The sequence below is a fragment of the Urocitellus parryii genome, chromosome 1, assembly GCF_045843805.1.
Source record: "Urocitellus parryii isolate mUroPar1 chromosome 1, mUroPar1.hap1, whole genome shotgun sequence".
NCBI lineage: Eukaryota > Metazoa > Chordata > Mammalia > Rodentia > Sciuridae > Urocitellus > Urocitellus parryii.
Window position 1 is genome coordinate 75,806,805 of NC_135531.1, and position 27,111 is coordinate 75,833,915.

Consider the following 27,111-nt stretch of genomic DNA (forward strand, 5'->3'; position numbering starts at 1 on the left):
GAAAAATACATTTAAATGCTTCTCATCTGTAAAATGGTAATAACAGTACTGCTCTCATAAAACTGTTATGATTAAATGAGATAACACGTACCAACTGCTTAGAACAATTGCCTGATGCACACCAAGTATGATTTAAGCTTCGAAGATGTTGATGATGAGCATGAATATGAGGCTGCTGCTTCTGATATACAAAACAGTCATAAATGCTAGTTCTATTTTAAAAATTCAGCTTCAAAGACAATGCTATGAATTGTTCAGACTGTTTATAACCCAGTCATGTCTTAGGACATTATGATTGGCTGAAATATTATATGGATATCATAATGATAACAATGATACAGACCTACAAGAGTAAGAAAGGACTTTTAACACACCCATCTGATAAGGTATCTGTTCTAAGAACTTAGCATAACATCTTAAAGAAAATGCAAAAGTTGCCAAATGTTAAAATTTATTTTTTTGTTTCACTTTTAAAAAATCTGGTTTTTTAAAATATACATGACAATAGAGTGTATTTTAATATATTATACATACATGGAGTATAACTTATTCTAATTAGAATCCCATTCTTGTGGTTGTAAATGATGTAGAATTTCACTGGTGGTGTATTCATATATGAATATAGAAAAATATAATACAATAAGGATATGTAATATATTACTACATATTTGACATTTAGATTACGTGTGTGTGTGTGTATATATATATATATATATATATATATATATATATTTGGATAAATGCCTGAAAATTTGAGGCTGAACCTATAATAGCAACTTTTATTACACTATTAGCATTATTGCAACCAGGGATTTTTCTGGGGTAAACTAAACAGTAATACAACAGGAGCAATATGAAGGCCATTGATATACATTATTTTACTATTACAATTTATAAGGCATCACCTTACAGAGAAAGTCAAAGCTTTTTTTGTCATGGCAGACAGGCTGTTAGAAACTTATAGAAAATCAACCTTTATAATAATAAATCATTAGTTGATACCTTATAATGGCAAAGAAGCCAAAATTGGAAATTTCTATTGTCAGAGAAAATTAAATATGTTTTATCTTTCTGTCCAGTGGCTCTCCTTTTGAAAGATATGTTTATCTTAGTTTTTCATCTAATAAAGATGTCTGATCAATGGAATAAAGAAATTTACAGATGAGATGTTACAAGTTAAACATCAAGATATATAAATATCTAGGCATAAACTAGTCACAGTAAAAGTGAGAATACTTTTTAATTGCTTAATTCAATTATAAAATTGTCACTGAAATGCTGAATAGCAAACTTTTATTTGTACACTAATGTTCTTTTTTATGATGAAAATTACATAAGGTATAGAAAACCAAGAAGAAATCTGAATACACTAATCTTACAGATTTCATGTTGGTGTTCTCCCTTCCCTGCAAAATTCCTGTATTAAAACTCTAACCTCCAAATCAGTTGGAATTAGGAAGTCAGACCTTTGGGAGGTAATTAGGTTTAGATGACATCATGAGGAAAGAACCTCCCTGATGGGATTAGTGTCCTTGCAAGAAGAGGGAGAGACTAGGTTTCTCCCACCCCATGACTTGAGAACACAAGAATTTGACCAGCTGCAAACCAGAAAGAAGGCCCTCACTAGAACTTGATCATGCCAAGACCCTGATCCAGGACTTCCTACTCTTGAGAACTGTGAAAAATAAATATGCTACTGAAGTCACCCAGACAATGGTACATTTGTTATAGCAGACCAGACTAACAGAAATTGGTATCAATAAATGGAGTGCTACTGTAACAAATGCTAAATGTGAAAAAAATGGAGCTTGAATTGTGTAAACAGTAAGTGCTAGAAGAGTTTCTAAATATGCACTAGAAATACCAATGTTCCCAATACCTAAAGGCAATAAGGTGAGGACTCAGAAAGAAAAGAGAGCTATAAAGAAAATTTCTAGCTTCTCAGAAAATACCTAAATAATCATGTACAGATGTTGACAGAAATATGGCTAAGGGCAAGTCTGATGATGTCTCAAATGGAAATGAGGAACATGTCATTGGAAAATAGAGGGAAAAGCAATCCTTGAGTTAATGTGGCAAGAATTGTGTTTGTGTTCTAGTGTTTTGTGTAAAGTAAAACTTGTGAGCAAAGAAATTGGGTTTTGAACTGAGATTTCTAAGCGTTGGAGGATTAGCTTGGGTACTCCTGACTTTAGAGTGAAATGAGAGATGAGGAGAAATGCAGGAGGCATTGTTAAGCAAAAAGGACGTATAACTTACAGACTTTGAAAATTCTCAGCCCATCCATTACGTTAAAAAAATGAGAAAGATGTTCTGAAAAGAGCACTAAAGGTGTGGCTGAGCAAACATTTGATAAAGAGAGTAGTATGGACATAAACCATGATTTAATTACTTGCTCCAGCAAGAAAACACCCAATTTGAATTGAAGGAGAAGATGGGAGGAAATGAAGGAAGGCTGTCACACTTCTTACACTCTACAGGATATCATAACAATTCTACTTAGCTGCAAAGTTGAACCAAAAGAAAGAATGGCTTTGAAGGCAATTCAGAGACCATGTAGGTTTTATCATGGTAAATGGTCTCCAAGAGAAATCATGGGAGCAATAGTTCTGCTTGCCAGAACTCTAGAAGCAGGACCCCTGCCTTGAGAAAAAAGAAAAAAAAAAAAGACATGGGGAGGGCCCCAGCAGAGAGCTGAGGCATTAAAATATCTTGCAGGTGACATTGCTGTCCCAGTGGGCCTAGAAGTCAGAGAATGTAGCCATAGATTTTGCCTAAGTCTTAAGATCTCATGAGATTTGTCTTAATAGATTTTGGACTTCCTTGGTACCTATCACCCATTGCTTTTCTTCTATTTCTTCCTTTGGGAATGGGAATATTTATCCTATGCAGATTCAACATTGTATTTTGGAAGCATATAACTTGTTTGCTTTCACAGGTTTACAGCTAGAAAGGAATTTTACCACAGAATGAATCATACTTTGAGTCTTACTATATTTAATTTAGATAATTAGATGAGTCTCTGAACTTTAGACTGAGGTACTGCTGGGACAAATTAAGACTTCTGGGGCTGTTGGGATGGAATGAATGCATACACGTTAAGTAGTTAAGCGATGGATTGCACATTTGTATTTCCCCCAAATACATATGTTGAAACCCTAGCCCTAATGTAATAGTACCAGAAGGCAGAACCACTCCCCTTAGGTTCAAATGAGGTCTTGAGATTCAAGCCCCTATGATGAGATTAGTGTTCTTACAAGAAGAAGAGACTAGATAACTGGCCTCTCATCTCTGCCATGTGAGAATACAGAAAGAAGGTGACTATATACATGACAGAAATGGCTTTCACCAGAGGTAGAATCTGCCAGCACCTTTCCTTCATGTTTGTTGTTTAAGTCACAGTCCACAGTATTTTTGTTATAGCAGCCTAAACTAAGATAACTAACAAGTATTTAAATAGGAAAATCAGACTCTAGAAAATTTGAAATTTAACTTATTTAATTTAATCGTAGAAAACCTAACTGAAGTTTGGGGTTAGGGTTAGGTTTGGCTACTTTCCCTGATAAGAGATTTCAATAACTTCTTGGTTGAATTCTGATATTTACTAAGCTTTCCATTAATACTTGTTCCAAGTGTCCAAACATTCAGGGGAAGACACTGTACCCCTTCTCTATTAAAGCATACTAACTCTAAATATCACCATTTTTAAATCCTAATTGATCAACTTTGTTCTTGTGTTCCATCTTATTTATTCTATTCTGTGGCTCTATATGAATGCTCAGGTCCTACTTTCTTGATTATGATCCAATATAGCACCATCTGAGATCTGCATATAAATTTAGGATCAACAGCTATTTCTTGAGTATATATTTATTATATATCTAGCAATGCTAGAAAGCATGGCAAAAACCAACAAAAATAATGGATTTGTTATTAATTATCTCTCAGTTAAAAAAAGAGTTCTCAGGTGACTTCAAACAAAAGACATCTATGAAGTAGGACACTGAACAAGGGACTTAAGCTGAGAATAATCACTGAAATGGAAAAGTAACCATGGACCAGGGTTTTCAGAAGACAAAAACAAAAATGCATTATACTGTTCTGACAAAAAGTGCATATCAATACATTCACAGAAACAATTATTTTTCTTGCTTTCTGCAAGACAGATTTGTTGTATGAATTTTTATACTGAGGAAACTACCATAATGACCTCTTTGCTGTTATCCCATTTCAAAATTACTGTTCTATCTTAATATCTTTGTTTAAATATGTTTCCTGTTTAGACTATAACTTTCTTGAGGCCAAGGAGCATGTATTTCAATGTTTCCACAGTACCTGTACAGAGTGGGCAAGTTCAAACAAATAAATTAATATCTTTAATTTTATAAACCAATTCTTATCTTGAGGGCATAATATTCAATCTTAATTCCAAGAAATAATTTCTACAAAGTCAAATTTATATGGTTCAAGTTACTTTATTGTGATTTAAATTCATTTAATGAATAAAGTATTGAAAGGCTGTGTATAGCTTAGTGATAGAATACATGTTTAGCATATTTAGACACTGGGTTAAATCTCCATCACTAAAACAAACAAACAAACAAACAAAAAACAGTGTTGAAAACCAGAAACAAAAAATTTGAGGTGAGAGAACACTGATATGGGCTTAAAAGTTTGCAATTATAAAAATAAAGGTTATAGAGGCCTAGAGTAATATTACTTTTTGTTTGTCTGTTTTGTTTTTTTGGTACCAGGGATTGAACCCAGAGGTGTTTAAACATAAGCTACATTTTCAGTCCTTTTTATTAGAAGACAGTGTACACAGGGTCTCACTAAGATGCCAAGAGCCTTGCTAAGTTGCTGAGGCTAGTTTTGAACTGGTAACCCTCCTGCCTCAGACTCCCAAGCCATTGGGATTACAAGTGTTCTCTATCGCACTTGGCTAAGTATTGCTTTAATAGTCTTTGAGCACTAGGAAAGTTTTGGATCCATAATATGATCATCTTGGCCACCATAGAAGGAAAAAGGATAGCTCTTCCTCCCCAACTTCATTGACACAGAACCAGATAAGGAGTGTTTCGAGAATAAGTCTTAGGTATAAGAATGACATGCAGTATTCTATTCCATTAAATTCTGACCTAAGCCATATATAATTGAAATTCTTCCCTGATTCAGTATTCCAAATGCTCCTGATTTTTATGCCTACTACTCCTATTGCCTCTTTCTTTCTTTGGAGAGGATTCCATTTCTGAACTATTACGTAAAGGGGTAAATACTTACACCTACTTTGCTATCCTTCTCTGGTGCCAGATCCTGTAATATTTTCTTCTTTTCCTATAAGGTAGTGAGGTGAGGTATGGTAGGAGAAGATATACATTTAGAACTAACTACCACACTGTTTGCTCACTTACCACCAAATGCCTCAATTTTCAGTTCCTTGTAACCAGATTACACCCCCTTATTTAAATTGAGTTACCAAACTCTATAGTAACAGACTCTACCTAGTAACAGCTTACCTGCCAATCTATATAGCTATGTAGCTGAATTTGCTCTTCCTGAAACCATTCTGAACTCTAGTACTGAGACCTCTGCCTAGATCTCGTTTCCATCCTCATTCCCATAAGCTTTAACTTGACATGGATCCAGTATGCTTTGAGTCTAAGTTTACCTAGTTCTCCTCAGTTAATTTGAGTAAATTATTTAATAAGGATGGGGTGTTAATTTCTAAGGTAGAAGCTAAATAGTGTTGATTACAAAATTTTTGTTCTTTAAAAGTCCCTTTTAATGTCAGATGTCAAATCATAGGTCTTTAAATATAGTTGGAAATTTTATTTGTGGGAGAGCTTACAAGTGATTATCATAAGGCTATAGAACAGTAAAAATAGGTCATTAATTAATTAAAATGTTTTCCTACACTCCTAAGAAAAGTTTTACAAAAGTCAATCATACCCCCACATTTGCAGTAAAGTACAAAATCTCATCAAGATCTTCTATAAAACAAATAAAAAAGAAATACTTCTTATGTAATAATTTATATTTAACAAAATTAATATGTCAATTTCTCTGAATTCTCCTTAACAAGTATTATGCTAATTTTACCACGTTCCTTGGTTTCCTGGTTGTCTCTGTTGAACAGAGACATACAGTGACCAATCTCTCAGCTATTCAGATGCAGGGAGAACATTAAGGACTGGATGTAGACTGTCTATGTAGGTATAGAAAAAGTCTCTTCCAAAGGTAATTCCAAAGGAATAGCATGAATCATTTATTGTACAAAAAGATCTTCATTAAAGATTACTGAAGTTTTTCTCCATTTCAGCAGCCTTCTCAATAATCTGATCTTGGTGTGACTGAAGCATTAAGAGCATACTAAGTTCTTATGGGAAATAATACATCAAATATGGAAAAAAATCATAGCCAACATCATACTTAATGGTGAAACATTTCATGCTTTCCCCTTAAGATCAGAAACAAGAACATTCACTGTAGCCACTGTAACTTTTATAATTTTATAGTTCAGTGTAACTTCTATTCAATCTTGCACAGGAGGTTCTTTTCAGTCAGGGCAAACAGGCAAAAATAAATAAATAAATAAATAGCGCATCCAGATTTTAAAGAAATATGTAAAATATTTATATTTACAAATGATATGGTCTTGAACTAGGAAAATTCTAAGGAATCCACAAATAAAATGATTTGAACTAACAAATTAATTCAGGTTATAGGATATAAGATCTATATATAAGATCAATCATTTTTCTATATATTAGTAATGAACAATGTGAAAATAAAATTAAGAAAACAATTGCACATAGAATAACAATACAAAAATACTTAGGAATAAATTTTATAAAAATGTGTAAGACTTCAATAACTAAACTATGGGGCCAACCTTAGATGTCCTTCAGTTGTTGAATGGATAAAGAAAATATGGTAAACCAAATGCTGAATATTTTCTCTGATAAGGATGCTGATTCATAATGGGGTTGGTGGGGAGAGCATGGGATTCGAATTGTATCTCTATCAGCTTCAAAAACTCTTTATTATATCTCCATATCAATAAAGATAAGTAAGTTATATCTAAAAAAAGTTTAAAAAATGAAAACAAACCAAAATAAGCTAATGATTAAATTAAAGTTAACATTAAACTAATGGGTGGAATGAAATGTAAAGTCTTCTAGGCTTATTCCATAGACTGCCATATCATATTATGAAGATATAATTTAGTTTTAATAGTTTTCCTCTTTTATTGAAAAGACTATACTTAAAAGAGTGAGTTGAAGATTAAAAGAGACTTATACCAGAGCAAAAACAATAGCACTGTCTAATGTGAGAGAATTGATCAGACAAAACTTCCAAATCAATCAATATTTAAATGGAGAGGAGGTAGAACTAATAAATTTATTGATAAAAGTTACTGGTGAAGTAACTGTAGGATATTTAACTATTTAGATTGTAATATCTTGTGTTCTCAAATTTGGGGACAATATTTGATCTATTCTTAAGTTGTTTCTAGATCATTTGGGCAAGTCAAGATAGACACACACACACACACACACACAACAACAACAACAACAACAACAACAACTTAAAAACAAACTAATTAGGATTTTTTTGTAGTTTTACTGAAATGACACCTTATTTTTCAGATTTTTTTTAACCTAGATTTTAAAGTAGGCTTGTAAGAGTGTTTTCAGCCTGAATTATTTTAATACTATTTTGACTCAGTTTTTCTCTGACTTATTTTCTCTCATTTTACCTCCCCTCAATTCTTGATTCCCAGCACTCCAACTTTTAGGTATTCCCATTGATCACATTAAGCAGACATTTTACAAATGTCCAATTTACTTTGTTTTTTATGGACAAAATAAATTATTACTTCTTTAAGGTTGTAGTTAATTGATATCTCTAAAGATAAAAGATAACTTTAGTTTTATTCTACCTTTTATTTAGTGTAATTCTAAATCATGCTCTAGGCAATTTAAAAAGATCTACTGAAAGTAGACTGAGGTTGAGTGTCCTCACATAGCTCCTCCAAAAACTAGTCCTCTATCAGCTGCTCAAGGGCAGCTTAGGCTGCCTGGAGGCCAGGGAGCCCAGCATGGAACAATGGCAGGAAAATAAGAGTTCCCTTCATTCCTTAATTCACATGCAAGTGAGATGCCAATCAAGTGCTGACAAGCATGGAGAAACCAAAATCAAAAGTGGGTAGAGACACTCTTTCAAAAGAAGCTGTTTTCACACATTTCTAAGTGATGTTTTTAATGGTGGTTGTGAACATACCACTAATAACATGGGAAAGGAAATATAAATAATAAGAAAGATAATGATTTTTTAAATCAGCTCAGAGTATTCAATAAACTAGTGAAACATTTAATAAAATATTTAATATGTTTTACAAAAAATATGAGCACATTTATTTAAGGAATGAAATCTGAATGCAAATTGATTTATTGAGGGCTGCAAATAGGTATGGTAAGGTGAGCAGAGATTGGTGACTGGGCACTGACAAGGAAAGCCAGTTCATTTTCAAAAAAGGAAAAATTTAAGGTTACTTGATTTTTCCAAACTGATCATCACTTGGAAAGACAAGAAAAAAAACACTCTGAAATGGCTAATAATAGAAGCAATGAATCACTTTATTAAAGTGGATGGAGAAGAAATAATGAAAAAGGTCAAATATAGCCTTGTTTTAAAATGACAGTTAATTTTTAAAAACAGCCTTAAGTTTTAACAGCTAATAAGACAAAAGTAAGATTCATTATTTGTAGATGTCTTTCAAATGAATCTGGTAGGTACATTCTAATTATGATTATTAATTCCACAAGTTATAAAATAAATTTTATAAGACAGAAATGATCATTTAATAATTGTAACTTTAAATATTGGCAACACTTCAAATATGTAGAACTGATAACTGCAAAGTGATTGCTTTCAAACATTCACTATCAGTCCATAAACTAAATACTTACATTTTTAATGACTGAACTCTGTGAGAGATATAAGAACAGTTTTATCAATACTAATTTTTACTAGAATCATAGAAAATTTAGCAAATTAGAAATGTGAATTGTTACTATATGATGCAAACAAAAGCAGAGAAAGGTAGTTTTTAGTATAATTTTTCTCACAAACTGTAAATTGTGTTCATGAAGTTAGGTCTGTTTAGAGTCCAAGATTTACTCCCCAAAATGAGCAATGATTTTGAAAATAACATCTTTTACAGGAGAAAGTCAACATTTTAACATAGGAAATAATCAATGTTCTCAGTTTTAATAAACAATAACTAGTATAATATGAAAGCTCAATAGTTTAAAAGTAATTTATCTTCAGATATCTATTAGCAGCACATTTAATTTTAACCAACAATTATACACAGTTTTCATTTAGTGAATGTCAAGATGCATTTCATCCTGAGTCCTGACTGGTACCTATTATTCAAACAATAAGTACTAAAAGTAATTGCATTTATTGGTGAAACTGTACTTGTCACACTGTTTACATTAAAATGACTTTTTCTGACATTCATGACCTAAAGAAGAATGTGAGCAAGGCACGATGGTGCATGTCTGTAATCATAGCTACTCTAAAGGCTGAGGTGGGAGGATCAAAAGTTAGTGGCCAGTTTGGGCAACTTGGTGAGACCCTGTCTCAAAATAAAAAATTTGAAAAGGGCTGGGATGCAGCTTAATGTCACAATGCCTTGCCTACCATGTGTGAAGCCCTGGATCTGATCTTCAGCATAGTAAAAAACAAACAAACAAACAAACAAACAAAACAAAACCCCAGTGAACTTGTTTATGTAGTTGTCTTCCCGATGAATCTGGTACATTCTAATTATGATTAATAATTACAGCAGGTATAAAATAAGTGGTAGAAAAATGATACATTCACACATAATGCTGCAAACTAAGAGCAAGAGAGAGAAAGAGAGAGAACCACACAAGGCCCTGAGTTTGATGGCTAGCACTGAAAAAACAAAGAAAAAAATTTAAACTTACTGGAATCCAAAGTTTCTGATGTATGATATATATTTATATATATATAAATGCATATATATATTATGCACTATTGAGATAAAAAACTAATTAATAATTTATGATTTATATATTAATCTTCACAGTTTACTTTCTTGTAAAGCTATGTTAAAATTTTGAATCCACATAAAATAATTTCATATATTCTATTGAAAAATCCAGAGAGAATAAATATTTGTTAACAATTTCAACACCATGACTTTTCCCTAAGAATATTAGAATATGAAAGAAATTATTTAGTTTTAGCAAAAGCAAAAGGTTTAAAAGCATTTCAGTATTTGGTTTCTTTAACATGCTTTTAAAAAAGCCTTTTGAAAAAGAAACATAATGAACTTAAATATATTCACTGAGTTTGTAAAATATTAAGGTTAAACTCATCAGTATACAATGTTATTTGCTTAGAGGAATCCATTTTATTAGGTCAAGAAGCACTCTTTCTTCAGTTGCCACCATCTGTATACCTCTATTACATACTACAATCACCTATTTCTCAAAAAGTAGCATATATATGAAGTTGAGATAATTGCCATTCATATTTTAAAAACTAAACAAGGTATATTACATTAAATAGACTTCTCAGCCCTAGTGTTGCCTGACAGATATGTGATGTGCCAGTGGTTATATTATATTCCTCCTCCCAAGCATGTGCCTCCTGCAGAGATAGCAGACTACAGAAGCTGACCCTTACTGAGACCATCTTGTCTCTCTGACAAAGCTCCTTTTTAACTTCTTACTTACTGGTTACTTCCTGTGATGGAGAAAAACTTTAGCTCAGCTTGTGATAATTTCACAGGCCCTGAGGACCCTGACCCTAATAGCCTCAAGGTCAGAAGTCAAGTCTTGTTCTGAAACATCTGTGTGCTTTATATTAAAGTGGAACAAAAGTGGAGAAATATCCACCAGTGTGTGACAAGAAGGACAGGCAGAACAGGACTGACATACTGGTCATCTGTCAACCCTGGCATCTTAAGTTCATTTTTAAAATGGTCCAAAATACACTTAAATTCCAAATTTGGTATGATAAAGGTTTTTATAAATTAAAGGATTTTATAAATTAAAGGAATTTATTTCTCAAGAAATCTGAAATTTGATGAATATTGCAGGTCCTCACATATCTTAAGTCACTCTACAAGTCCAAAAAGTTTATGTTTAAAGTAATTTAATGACTTATAGAGAAAAAATAAGCTATCTGCATCTATGTCTGTATAATTATGTATCTGTAGGTGTTGGAAGGAATTCTTTGAAAAGTAACATTTGTATTTTTAAAAATATATCACATTAATGTGCTAAAGAGCTAACTTAAGATATCTGTTATATATGAATAAATAATTTTAGCAAAGTAAAATTACTTGAAAATAATCCCTAAAAACTGAAGTAAATTAAATAAGTGATTTAATTTACTTATTGATCTTAAAATAGCATAAGAATTTGTAGATTTACGTAGGCTAAAGCATTCTCAAGTGTCAGAAGTCACCATCAGTTTTATATCTATATCACCTAAGGAAGCAATAATGCATAAAGCAGTAGAAAAGTCCATGAGAAAATATTTAGTTTCCATGACATACAGAAATACTCACCAAAGTCTAGAAACACAAAAATTAGACAATTGATATTGTGCCTACTTTTAATGTTTGCTTTAATCCATTTGGATTTAAAATTATCAGATGTACTTTTATCACACTAATCATTTTATTATAGTAATGGTATCTTCTTGACATAAGGGAGTATAGACATGGAGGCACAAATTCTTCATTAGTGCTTCTTTAGTATTGATTATATCACAATTGCCACACTGGCATAAGATTATGCTGCTTGTGATACTGCATATAATAAAGACAAAATTCAGAAATTTTAGTAGCTTTTTCTCTCATGTACACATAATCTTACACATGAACTCGAAAAGTCCAATTATTTTGAAATACAATTTTTTTTGAAATGCAAGGCCAAGCAATGCATTCTAGTTAGAATCATATTAATGGAATTTTTCTGGTAGTTTTAGTATTAATTATATAAATCCTGACCAAGTATCAAGCACTAAATAATAGAGATAAAATGTCAGTGAAAAATCAAAATATTCCCAGTTTTATATACTTTACAGAAAATATAAGCTTCAGTGGAATACATAAAAAAACAGGAGATATAAATATGAAATGTGTAGAAACTGGGACTACAATATAGAAATTTAAAAAATATATGTAAATAAGGAATAGGCAAAGAGATTCTGGTTAAACTGAAAATCTCTGTCATCTTAAACTTTTATACTCTTCATAAATATCACAAATTTGTTTACTCAAGATATCTACTCTCAACCTTTATATAATAAGTTAAAGTAATGATACTAAAAAAGGAAATACAGGGAATAAAACTTTAAGGATAATGGGAATTAAAAATACAATTAAATGTGCACTTACCAGTTCAACAAAAGCAAGTCCTCCATAGCTGTGAGCAACAAAAAATACATTCTCAGCTGCAGACTGGGCTATGAAATGGTCCCAAACATAGACGGCATGTTCTTCAGGAGAACCATTCTCCTACAAAGAAAACAAATTACTATCACAGTAATCAATAATTTAATTATATGCTTGCATACATGTAAGACATAAAATGGTTATAGTGCATTCAAAACAATAACAAAAGAACTACACTGAAATTTTAAATAAATTTATTTAAATTAATAAATGCTAATTAATAAATTAGTATTAAAACTATTAGTATTTTATTGCTAAGCTTAACTCTGAAACAAATTATTTAAAATAAACTGAATTTTTAGGGGGAACAATCCAGGTATACCTGAGATATTAAAACACATCTAAGTACATTAGAATTATTAGCTGACAGTTATAGTGATTTTATGATTCAAAGAACATAACAGTAAATATTTAGCTATGTTCCTATACTTACATATGGCAATGTTTGCAGTATACCTATATCTAAATTATTTGATTGATAAGATTATAAATAACTAAGCTGAAAATAAGGAGAAAAATGAACAATGGATATTTTCTATTGAATTTATTAAAAACATTTTTTCTAAAAGCATTTTCTTTTTTTTTGTTTGTTTGTAAAAGTGGATATTTATTTAATTTTTTTTAAACATCAGAAATTTATTAGTTGCTCAAAACATTACATTGATCTTGACATATCATATATCATACATTTGATTCAATGGGGTAAGAATTCTTATTATTCCCACGTGTACAGATTGCAGGATCACATTGGTTATACAGCCACATTTATATATATTTTATTTATAGAACTGTAAGAAACATCAATATATAAACATAGTTTTCACATTTCTTTCTAATTAGCTAAATCCTAATAAATCTATATATATTGCTCAAAATTTGAAAAATTCTACAGTAACTTCACTTCGTTGTATTTATTTCTACTGTTGATACATATTATGGCTAAAGCTAAAACCTAGATAATGTAAAAACTAAAACAATAAAAATTAAAAAACTAAATAATAATGATAAAAAATAAACTGCTAAGAACTAAACATCATGAAAATGTTTTGTACAACTATTTCTTAGATGCTTTAACAGTAACAGACTAATTTCCTAAGAATGTTATGATGTCATGGATTCCAAAATCAACGCAAATTTTTCAACTTAGAAATTTTACAATAACTTATTAAGCTATTGTTTCATAATATCAATCTCTACCCTAGATTTCTTTCCACATTCACAAAGACAACTGCTTACTGATCATTTCCTTTTGGAAGGCCCATAGAAACTTCAAACTCAACCAATCCAACATTATACTAAAACTTATTCTCCAAACCTGTGATATTATCTATTCCTTGTGTCCAAGTGAAACTTGAGCATAAGTTTTTACTTCTCTCTCCCTCAAAATCCTCATTTAATCAAAATCCTGTTGACTCTGTCTCCAACTGTCTCTTAAATCTGTCCACTTTTCTCATAAAACTTCACAAGTGAATGACTACACAATCTCTATCCCAGTTTTTCTGTTTCTAGGATTGCTTTAACTCTGTAGAAAGAATTCCGTTCTTTTCCCCCAAATTCCTTCCCCAAAATGCAAATACAATCATGTTGCCAAGTCAGTTACTTCCTGTTTAATTCTGAAGTTTTCTCATTGCCTTCAAGATGAAATTTATATTCCTTGGTATGATATCCAAGGCACTTCATGATCTGGTATCCATCTATCTCTTGAACAGAATCTCTCACCATTGTCCTGCAAAATGCAGTAACTAAAAGAAATCATTTATTTGCCTTCTGAGAGAAAACAGGGATCACTCTCTGTGTACCAGTTGCAAGGAGGAACTTGCAGTAAACCTAGTTGTGCCATACTTTTCTTGTTTCTGGACTGTTTCCTTTGATTGGGAAGTGACCCTTGAGCTCTACCCTCAATTTACCTACTACCTTCACCTATTTGTACAAATCCTACTTGTCTTTGGTCCCCAACTGAGGTATCTAGAAAGTATTCAATGTCACCCCAAGGTTAGACAACATTCTCTAACAACATCTTGCGTGTGCTTCCCATTAGTGCAGTAAAGGATCTATGCTGTGATTGCTTGTTAACATTATCAAATTCTTGAAGCTAATAGCTTTGTCTTCTTGCTCATTAAATATCAATGTAATAATTAACAATAAAAACCCAATATTTCTCTTCAAGCTGATTACCTACAACTTTACAGTTATATATGAAAATACAAATATACTTTAAAGATAAATATTAGTAACATAAATATGAAATTACCCATACCTAAGATGTGTATATAATATGAATGAAAAAATAATAATTAGAAAGAAAGAGTTGTAGTGATTTTTAGACTTTGTTAATTACCTTTCATAAATTTAAAAAGTAGGAAAATGGTTATCATAAAAATCAGTATCATAAAAATCAGCTAAGGAAAAATGAGTTGTGACTGGAAAATAGACTGCTGGTGGCTTCCATGGTTCCATTTCTTGACTGTGGTGGCAGTTATAGAAATGTATTCTTTACAGCTATTCTTGTAAATGACCATACATATTTAACACATTTCTATATATTCATATGAAACGATCACAAAATTTATTATACAAACACTGGAGAATGCAGAAAGAGCTTATCAGTAATTGTACTGGGAGAATGGGTCTAAATTGGGGCTATGTAATGAAACCTGACCTTATAGATACATTTTCTAAGCTTAGGCTTTTGTTGTGACTACTGCAACTTCTGCTCATTCTATTTTTTCCCCACTTCCTAATAGGAGGTAATCCCAAGAAAATTCCTGAACAAACTTCTTGCATACAAATCTCCATTTCAAAATTCATTAAACTGGGAAACCCAACTTAAAACACCTCCTTATCAGTCTTCCTGGGAAATGTCAAGTTAACTGAAGATTAGAATCTTGTGCAGAAGTGACAAGGGTTTAACTTGACCCACAAAATCTTATAACTGACCTGTGTTAGTATCATGTCACATTTAAAACTACTGCAAAATACGTTTGTTCAAGATTACCTACCAGTTGTTCTATCAGTCATGGGAGATTAAATTGAATCCTATACCATTTCATTGTTTTTTTGTCTCATTTATTTTTAATCTTTCAGGTTATTTCTGCTTCCTTTTATAAAATATAAGTAACCTGAAGACATTATTTTTTGGATTCCAACTATAAATACAAAGCATGCTATCATCACTCAATAACAACTAACAATGTTAGTGTTATTGACAACAATAATGTGGACAAAATATTATGGAGTATGTTTACAAAAAAAAAAAAACAAGAAAAAGGAGTATTTAAACACGAAAATGAATCTAGTTTCTACTAATCTGGAATATGGCAAAAGACCGATGCTGAAAGATATTCATCACTTTCTCATTTATAGCAGCAAAAATTTGAATGAAGCTTAAATATTTGATAATGGAGAAGTAGTTAAATAAATTATAGTTTATCAGTCTAAGGATATAGTATTTACCTATTTGATGAATTTAACATATAATGCATGTAGCTCATTTGGTTTTATATGTAGTATAATTTTCACTATATAAGATAGCTTTAAAAAAGACATTTCAAAAGAAGTGAACAAAAGTATTAAAAGCACTTATACTATTTATGGATTATAGGATTATGAATATTTCTCTTTTTAACTTCTTTATACTTTTGAACCATCTATATATCTACAAAATAATGTTTTTCATAATAAAAATATAAACAACAAAAAGTCAAAAATACTATTCTAATTATTGATGACTCCTTGGAGAGAATTAGCATCTGAGCATGGTCTTTAGAATTTTTTAGATATGAAGGTATTAAAGTCGACTACACATTTACAAGAGGCAAATTAGAAGGTTTTTTTTTTTCAAATAGGTGTAAGAGTAAGAAGCTATAGCTGAAAGCTTGACAGTAACTTAAGAAACAGAAAAACTATAAAAAAATCAAAGAGAACATACAGTCTGAGACTATGAGTATTATCACTGAGCAAGGTAAGGGCAGTACTGTATTTAAAGCACAATAACTGACAGGGATAACAGTGATCCTGAATCATCAAAAGAAGGTTGACTCCATTCTTGAAGAATTAGTGAGATAGTTTTATTCAAAATATTACTTTTAAAAACAGGTAATAAAGGAGATAAATCTTAGCTATAAACAGTTTGGCTCTCTTATTCTTCTATCTCCCAAGGATTTTTTTTACTATCTATAGTATTTGAGACAGAGAGAGAGATCCCTATATTTTAGGATTTAAAAAATTCTGCAGTTAAGCACAGGAATTAATTTGAGTCAATTAAATGTATAATTCTGGAGTGTTACATTAAAAATATTACAAACTAAAATCTCAATTTTATAAATGAAGTGATGCTATACCAAGGCAAATTTGTGCCATTCCAACCCATAGTCCACACTGTGTGCACAATCATTATATATTTATAAACTATAATCCAGAGTGTATATATTATCAATAGTGTATTCTGAGATTAAACAGATTTCAATAGGAAAGGCTTCCTAATATGCTTCAATTACAGAAATGCAAATACACTAAATTGTACAGGTTTCTCCATGAATTTCACATTATAATGCATTTTGTATTGAGTAACTTGATTCAAGTTGGATGATTTGAGAATATGCAAACGTATAAAGTACATGGAAAAAACAAGAAGTAAATCCATTAATTAGAGTTTGCTGGTGGCAGACTTTATAGGATATTTACACTGTGGAATTCTGCTATATTAAGAGTACAGGTTGAATTTCCTGGTATACTCTTGCCATCATTAATCCTTAAATGCCAAACAGAAGTGATGAGTAACCAAAGCCTTATCGACTATGCCAGATTCTACTACCTAGGCATTGCAAGGTCTGCATTTATGATGGACTACCTGTGCTGATAACACATGGAATTATCTAAACAACATTTGCATATTTGTGTAATTATTTTCTAAGGTTAATTAGCTCCTGTAATGCATTTCGCCCTTTGAGACTGCTTACTGTGACAGGTTCACATATTTTCTGAACTACTGCCAAATTTGACAGATTTTTCTTCAGCTAACCTGTTGCTACAAAGATATAAAATGAATACTCTTATGATATATACTTTAAACTTAAAATTCACTTCAGTAAACTGAAAATGCAAAGATTTTTAAAATATCCAATTTTAAAATGAAAAATTTAAGATTACTTTTATTTCATGTAAATCTTCCTGTAACTATACTGGCAAGCACAAATTTCTATACGAACAAGTGTAACATTTGTGACTTTGTACTAATACATAGCTGTCACTAATTTCAGTTATGTCATACATAAATGTCAAATATAAACATGTATACAAATAAAAGCTGGGCATGGTGGTGCATGCCTGTAGTCCCAGCTACTTAAGTCTGAGGCAGGAGGATTACTTAAACCCAGAAGTGTGAGACCATCCTGGGCAACACAGTGAAAGTCTGTCATTAAAAAACAAAAACAAAAGCCCAACAAAATATAACAATCACTGAACACAAATATTTATATGTGTATAAATTCAAGCTATAACCATCTCTCTCCCAGAACACTATCCACTTGAACTGGCCATGTGCTTTCTTTCATAATTGTTTTCTCTCAATGACTTTAAGGCATGAATGCTTTAAATATCCCAATTTATGAAGATTGATTTCCTCAAGGTCCTATAGTTTGCTGGATTGCAAGCTGGTCTTTCTGTTTCACATGTCTGAACTTTATACTACATCATGTATCCTTTAAAATAATTTGTGTTAAAAATGTTGTTAACAAATGGTTGCAATATCAAATTGATTAAAACATTGCCTTTTAATCTGTTTAAATATAAAATGTAAACCAACAATTTAAAAGAGTTAGTTTAAAAAGGAGATTGCTAAACAAATAATTATACCCATCTTTTATAGATGTGGTACCAAATACTTTGTGATTGGGTCATACTGTCACACAAAAAAGATGTGACCTGGCATGGAAGGTAGAGTTGGTTGTATTCTTAGATTTCAGAACTGTGCTCCATTGCACTACTGAACATTTCCAAAAAGTAAACTGATGATTATATTCACATTAATAAAATTTAAGCTTCCCCGTTAGGAAAATCTAAATGCATCATAATATGTTATGCTTCTATAACACACATTATGGCAGGCATTTATCTAAATACATTGCAAATATTAACTTATTTAATCCTATAAGTTAGGCAAAACTATTACCTCTGACAAACATATAAATAAGGATTGAGAAATTTGCTCAAGAAAATTATTAGTATATGGCAAAGCCAGAATTCACACCCAGGTACTCACAAACTTTATAATTACTTTATAGAGCCCATAATATTAAAACATACTTAACATCTCTCTAAGTAGGTCTAACCAGTGTTGCTTCACTTAATAGTGATGAACTGAAGAGCAAAGAGTCCATAACAAAGAGTCCAAAGAAAAAGATACAAGAATATTGTGTATGCAGAGATCATATATTGTCCACCAGGTTCATATGAAAAAAGACCTTCACTGTGAAATGAAGGAGTTTATTTTCTGAAAGTTCAATGTGTCCTTCTCTCACTCAAATAGCTTCTACCACTTAAAAGAGAGAAAATGAACCTAATTATTATTAATTAGAAAACTATTATTAATTTACTGACTTTTATACAACTACAACAAAGAATAAGGCTAAGTGAAAGAAGCCAGACACAAAAAAACTACATATAGTATAATTCAGTTGATAAGAATTCTAGAAAAGCTGAAACTGTAGTGTTAGAATACAAATCAGGATCATCAGGGTTAGAACACGGGATGAAGGAACTGGTTGCATAGTGAAAATTTTTTAGGTGTTGTAAACGTTTTTTTTTTTCAATGGATGGTTACATGTGCATATATTTATCAAATACATCTAACTGTGTAATTAAAATTAGCACAACTTACATAAATTATGTATCAATAAAAACTAAAAAAACAGTGGAGAAACACCTTTTTCCTAAACCATGGTCTGGAAGCTGGCTGACTGTTATCTTGAATACAGTCATATATACTTGTTTTTAGTACAAACAAAACTAAACAAAAAATAAATAAATAAACTAAAAAAAACCTTAAGTATATATGTATTCCAGGGTAATTATGTTCTTCTGAATGCATTTAAAAATGATTTATTTAATTTTATTTGTTGTTTTTAGATATACATAACAGTAGGGTATATGTTGACATGTTATACATACATGGACTATAACCCATTGCAGTTATAATCCCATTCTTGTTGTTCATAATGTGGAGTTACATTGGTCGTGTGTTCATGTATGAGCAAAGGAAAGTTATATCTGATTCATTCTACTGTCTTTCCTATTCCCATCTCCCCTCTCTTACCTTCATTCCCCTTTGTATAATCCAATTCTTCCCCTCCCTACCCTCCCTTATTGTGGGTTAGCATCACATATCAAAGAGAACATTTGGCCTTTGGTTTTGGGGGACCAGATAATTTCACTTAGCATGATATTCTCAGTCCATCGGTTTACCATCAAATGCCATAATTTCATTCTTTATTATGGCAGAGTAATATTCCATTGTGTATATACCATATTTTCTTTATCAATTCATCTGCTGAAGGGCACATAGATTGGTTCCCTAGCTTGACTATTGTGAATTGAGCTGCTATCAACATTAATGTGGTTGCATCACTGCAGTATGCTGATTTTTTAAGTATTTGGGGTATAAGCCAAGGAGTAGGAAAACTGGGTCAAATGATGGTTCCATTCCAACACTTGTTCATGTGTTATCCATGGTTGCTTTCACCAAAGAATCACAGTGGAGTCAAGAAGCTGAGGCAGTCAGAATGGCCTAGAATCCTAAATTACTTGATATATAGCATTTTAAGAAAAAGTTTGCTGACCCTTGCTCTAAGTACTTAGAATGTAGTTCCAGCTTAAACATCTTGTGGCAGATTAAACATCTTGTGTCTGACTGCCTCATAAATACTACCAAAAGGTATCTTAAAAAAAACATAAATTCACAAGAAATAGGATAAGAAAGAGGAGAAAATGGCAACATTTTAGAAGACAGATACACCACATAGACAAATGGTAACCAATTTAGCAGATCTGAAAAACTCTAATCTCCAACTGACAGGGGGATAGCTGAGATCAAACTTCATTTTTAGAATCCTCCAAAGCAAAGGGTACTTCTGAGGTTGAAGAACAGTGGGATGCACATGCTAAAATAAGTCTGTTTAAGAAGCACACTTGTATTCATTTTTATTAATTTACTTAATAAGAAAAATTATTTTACCCTCTCCATTTCATGTAGTTTAACAAATGTCTTTCTACATCCTAACATGAAAAATTTTGAAACGGGGAGATCAAACGCTTGGCATCAGTTTCAGAAAAAGAGAGCGAGAGTGAGAGCGAGAGCGAGAGCGAGAGCGAGAGAGAGAGAGAGAGAGAGAGAGAGAGAGAAGTGTTCATATCATTTATGTGTGTGCGTACACATGCTTGGAATTGAGCTCAGGGCCTCACACATGCTAAGCATATACTCTATCACTGAATTATATTCCCAGAACCACCAAATGCATATTGAATGTAAAAATCTACTGACTGACCCCCACCCCATGCACCCCAGTCTTCATCCCTTTAAAATTTCCAGATTGGAGGCAGTCAGATACTCAGTCTTCAGGCAGAAGATTGAAAGACTTCTTTAGGACACCAAACCAGACTAAACAGAAATTCTAAAGATAGATAGATGGGAGTGACCATGGGGAAAAGATTCCCAATACATAGACTCCTTAAATAACTTTCAAGTTATCCCAGTGAAATGAAATAGTTTTAATAAAAATGATTTTTATTAAAGTATTTTACAATGCTTCTATTCTAAAAAAACACAGTTTATCTACTGCAAACCTAGATTTCTCACTATCTAAACAATTAAACTGAAAAACTTAACACATTTTAGTAGAATAACAAATTGGTATATTTCATTAGCAGTGCTGATTTTAGGGCACACCAAATGTTGCCTTTACTGTCCAACAGAAAATGCAAACACAGAGAACTATTCTAGCATGTTATTTAAAAATCTTCCCATATAGAGCAGATATACTGTAATTTACTTAATAAAAAAATGAGAAAATAAAAATTATATATACCTGTTGAAAATATTACATGATTTTATATACAAAATTCAAAATAAGACTTTGTGTCTAATTATTAATTTTTTATACTAATAATAGCAGCTAACATTTATTAGGTAGTTAATACTTACCTGCTTTTGATCAAGCATTTATATATATTAATTCATTGAAATTTCACAAAAATACTATGAGTCAGGTGCTATTATTGTTCTTATTGCATAAATGAGGCACAGAGGATAAGTAGCTGGTTCAAGGTCAAATAGTCATTAGAACAATTCAATAATAAAACACTGAGTTCTATAAAACTCAACAGTCTGAGTTGAAAATTCCCAATTTTAAGTCCTGGGATAGCTTACACTTCCTCCTATTTTTCTATCTTCCACACAGTCTTACAAGTTGACTTATATAAGGACTTGCAGTTTTAACTTGCACTTACATGCTTTGTTTAGAAATGTAATTTAAAAGTCTTAAAAGTGTTTCCTGAAAGAATAATAGGACACTTTCAATTTTAAAAAGAGATGGTATACTATGCCCAATAAATAAATTCTAGAACCTCTACCTTGTAGAATATGTACTTATTAGACATTAAACCTCCAAATAAGAATTTTGAAGACTGGAAATATGTTATACAATAAAATGTGACTAAGCATCAGACTATTAATATACGAAATATTTTAAACTGAAAATATTAATGATAAAAAACTGTAGTCATTTTAGCAAACCATGCAATCTCAATTTTATGATAACAAAACAAAAGGTTTCAAAGAATTCTCATATGCTATAAAGACTGTCAGAAGTAGACTGTCACATAGTGACCTTGCTGGCATCTAACTCACCTAACAGTATTTGGAAGTGCATTGTTTCAAATCAATAACTAATTAACAAAGTACAAAAGAAGTTGCACTGTTTCCTTAGCTCCTTGTTAAAAATGGCTTTTGGCAGCACATGGGCAGAAAGGTCGCTTTTATGACATCTCTAGGAGCCTTTCAACACCCTGCCTCTGTCAGATTAAATTACTTTTAGCAATTAATTGTCCTAAGTTAAAACAGAAGCACATTTGTTACAGCAGGCTGTCATAATGACATGGTGAGTAGTTGTTTTGATATGAATTTCTTTCACTGACCTTCTATCATATCTTAATTTTTGTGGTTGACCTAACTGGAAGATTGGGAGCACATCTTAGCTCAAAAAGCACAGGCCAAACCTTGAGGTTCTTGGGATAAGATAACAACAAATAATTGAAAAAAAATTTTCCACAAATACTTTGAACAGAGAAGTTTATGAACAAAGTAATATGTAACTTGGAAATTAATTCAAAACAAAATCATTCTTAATTATTTGAAAAATTAAAAATACAAGAACAAAATGTTCTAGTGAGTTCATCCAACACGAAATTACAAGATCATGTTATCTTATCATAGCAAAATTAAACATTTAGAAATAGTATGCTGTAGGAAAATATTAATAATTTTAAAATTGTAAATCTCAGGTGTAATATGTATACACATGTGTATGATACATAATATCTTCTATTTGATACATGTTCAAATCTCTATAACTTTATAACATCAGTTACAAATAATAATTCCTTAATCAAATCATTCTTTAAAAGTCTGAATTTGAATGAAACTGAATACAAACAACAACAACCCATCTTCTACATGAGAAATATAATACTTCATAGACATTTAAAAAAAATAGGCCAATTCAAGGACAAGAAACAAAAAGCTCAAAATTTTCAAGAAATTCTAAACCCATGAAAACAGTGATAACAATAGATATTGTTTTCAAGTTCTTACTTTGTATTTGAAATATTGCTAAATGCTTACTATGTTCCAATTCATTTAATCCTCATGATGGTGGAAGTAGCTACATTTTTTTTAACAGATAAGGTAACTGATCCTTGATGCATTTAAGTCATTTGCACAACGTAACACAGCTATTGGAGTCTTCTTAACTTTAGACCCTATAGGCTTAAATTAATCTTACAGTTATTTTAATATATGTGTACATACATATATTTATGATTGTGTATGTATATATCTAAGAACAAATAGCTCTTCCTAGTTGTAAAAGTAGAACTTAGGCCTGAAACATGGGTATGCCTGGAAAGTTGACTTTCAGTTCTTCCAATTCACATTATACACTGAGGGAAAAGCCAGAGCTATTAACCAAAGATTTGTATCTGGAGAGTAGAAAGACCTGTAACTATGACTTTCAGTGCAATTAGGGAGAGTTACAAGCTCTTTGAGAATAATATGGTTAGCGTGTAAGTATGTATGTTTGTGTGTTGGAGTGAGGAGTAACTGATCCTCTCAAATATCTGATAGGACCCATACCATAATCAGATGGTGTTAGTAATGGAAGACCTGTGGACACTTGGGGTCCTGAGAAGCTTGTTCCTCCTACTTAGAGAATGTGGCTAAGCCCACTGCTCTATGGACTTGACTATAAACAGTGAAGTATTTATATACTTTATTTACATTAAAGGAACTTGGTGATATTTTTGTGGGACTCAACCATCAAACTTGTGGCCACCATACTCTATAAAGGAAACTTCAGGCACTTTTTGGAACAGCGTCTAATGATGATTATTTGCAAATCTGTCATATAGCAGAATGAGCAAGATTAAAGTCATATACATTTAATATATGCAGTTATTATGAACATTTATTTTTCAGAACTAGACACTAAACAGTGATTAACTGGACAAAATGTTTCCTCTTGATATTTGTTGTGAAGACAATTTCACACTGGTAAGAAATTTTTCATTTAAATGATTTAAATCTTTGGGCTGGGGATGTGGCTCAAGCAGCAGTGTGCTCTCCTGGCATGCAAGGGGTGCTGGGTTCGATCCTCAGCACCACATAAAAATAAAAAATAAAGATGTTGTATCCACCGAAAACTAAAATATAAATATTAAAAAATTCTCTCTCTCTTAAAAAATGATTTAAATCTTCAATGTTTTCAAGCAAATTTTCTAAACTTCATAGTACATGCTATATTAATTGTATTTGTGATTAAATACCAGTGATTCTTACTCCTTCAAAAAAATTTTTTTTCTTTTAAGAGTATATTCTCTAGCATTAAAAGATTAACACTGAAGGCAAAATGGAATTTACTCATTTTGTCAGGTGACCCCAATTAAGTATATTTATATTTCAGAGACTATTGCACAGGGTACAGTAGTGCAAGCCTGTAATCTCAGTGTCTCTGGAGGCTGAGGTACAATGATGATAAGTTCAAAGCCAGCCTCAGCAACTTTAGTGAGGCCTTAAGCAACTTACTGAGACTCTGTCTCTAAAATAGAATATAAAAGTGGCTCAGTGGTTAAACATCCTAGGTTCAAGCCCTAGTATCCCAAAACAAAACAAAACAACAACAAAAACCAGTGGTAACTCTTAGTAAAGTAGCACATTTTAAATATGGAAGAAAAAAATGAATATTAAAATAAAAATTATTTATTCATGGAATCACAGAATTTAGAAATAAACCTGTTTATTTTCCTATCCATTTCACAGAGTAACAAAACTGAACTCAGGCATATCCATACCCATGAATAATGGGTAATGACTTGTTCATTATATTAATTTCATTAGTTGAAATTTCATTTCTCATCAAGATATGAATATCAACACACCTTACATTAGATGTGTTTCATAAATCTTTAAAATTATTTTGCATGCTTTGCTTCTTTTATTCTCTTTGAGGTACTCACAGTTATGATTTATTACAGCAAAATATTCAAACAAAATCAGCAAAGGGTATAAAGGCACACAGGTTAAAAATCAGAGGAAACCAGGCAAAAGCCTCTAAGAATGTTCTCACAGAAGATATATACAGGATATAATTAAATTCTCCTGCAACAAATTGTGACAACACATATGAAATACTGGCACTTTTTACTGGAGGCTTGTCCCACAGGCAGGTTCTACCTAGCACTTATCAAGATTCCAGACTTTAAGGAGAAAAGCAGGTGATCAGCATAGACCACATTGTTTACATAAAACAGTTCAGGCCCAGTGAACCACTTTTAACAGTGAGGGTGGTATGAACCTTCCTGAAATCAAAGTTCCTGGCTGCCAGCCAAATGCCAAGTTTGCAGACATGCTTTTCTAAGGAGAGCCATCTTAAGCCTTCTCAATAAACTTCCTGATTCTTACCACAATCCAGAAGAGTAGAAAGGTCCTGAGGGACTTCTTATATTTCTTTCTTCTTTAACCTTTATCTAATCAATTAGCATATCCTACCCACTGGTCATTCTAACACTGTATTTTGAACTTGACTTATTAACTACTTCTAGAATCCATTATCTCTTTCAATTGCCTAGGAAGAAAGATTAAGCATTTAGATAGAAAAAAGACTAGCAGTAGGAACTGAAATATGAAAAAGACAAATAGTTGTTTTTTAGTTATTTACCTGCTAGCAAATGGAAAAGACTTATTCTAGAAAAAGAAATGCTAAACTGTAAAACATTGTTATCTCTGTAATCTAACATTATGCTAATAGGGACAAGTGGAAGGGAGAGGAAAAGAGAGAATAAAAGATTGTTATTAGGGGCTGGGGTTGTGGCTCAGTGGTAGAGTGATTGCCTAGCATGTGCGAGGTACTGGGTTTGATTCTCAGCACTACATATAAACAAATAAATAAATAAAGGTCCTTCATTAACTAAAAAAAGAAGTTGTAGGGTTTTTTTTCCTGCCAGAACTCTGCTTTTCATAAAAATAAAAATAACTAAAATCTTCAGAACTTCTATTATATCTTTGCTCTGTTTCTACAAAATAATCAATGAGAAAATTTAACAATCAAATATACAATTTCCTCATAGTTTGCTTTATGCTTTATTTTCTTCCTACCCCCCCCCCCCTTTTTGAGATGGGTGTCACTATGCTGCCCAGGCTGGTCTCAAATTCCTGGGCTCAAGTGATCTAAGCCTCAGCTTCCTGAGTAGCTGGGACTGTATCCCACACCACTGTGCCCAGTTGACTTTATCCTTTATGTTCTTAATATCAAATATATTGATAAGAATTAATCCCTTTGGCCAAGTGTTTGGATGACTAAAAATACAGATGTTTCACACCAACAACAAACATCTGGGTTTTCACACTTGTTTTTGAGCATGCATATTATGCAACAAGATAAATATTACATTTCTGAAAGTTAAAAAATATTGACCTCAAAGTCCAATGGTACCTTGCTTGCATCCCTAAGTTTCCATCCAGAAGAAAAGTACAACTGCTCACCCTGTAAGGTGCTTTAAAAGCATCATGTGAGAGGTTAGCAGCAAAAGGACTTCTCAAAATGTACACTGAGAGTCCAAAATGCATAATAAAATTATTTGTTGGTATCAGATAATATTTTGTGGAATCTGCATATTACCCTCTACCATCAAAGTTAATCTATGATCATGAAACAAACACATTATTAGCAACATCCTAACACACAATAAAGGGCTGGAGAACAGAAGTTCAGTGGATTAGCCAAGGGGAAAGAAGGGAAGAGAAGGGAGATGGAAATAGGAAAAACAGTAGAATAAATTGG

At 31.8% G+C, this 27,111-nt stretch overlaps 1 protein-coding gene across 1 annotated transcript in view; it reads right to left on the bottom strand.

Moving 5' to 3' along the window:
* Arb2a (ARB2 cotranscriptional regulator A) overlaps positions 1-27,111 on the bottom strand; it is a 308,340-nt gene that overhangs the window by 32,360 nt on the left and 248,869 nt on the right. Inside the window, exon 8 of the mRNA XM_077795123.1 lies at positions 12,449-12,568. Within this exon, the coding sequence (XP_077651249.1) occupies positions 12,449-12,568 (120 nt within the window). The remainder of the gene's footprint in view (positions 1-12,448; positions 12,569-27,111) is intronic.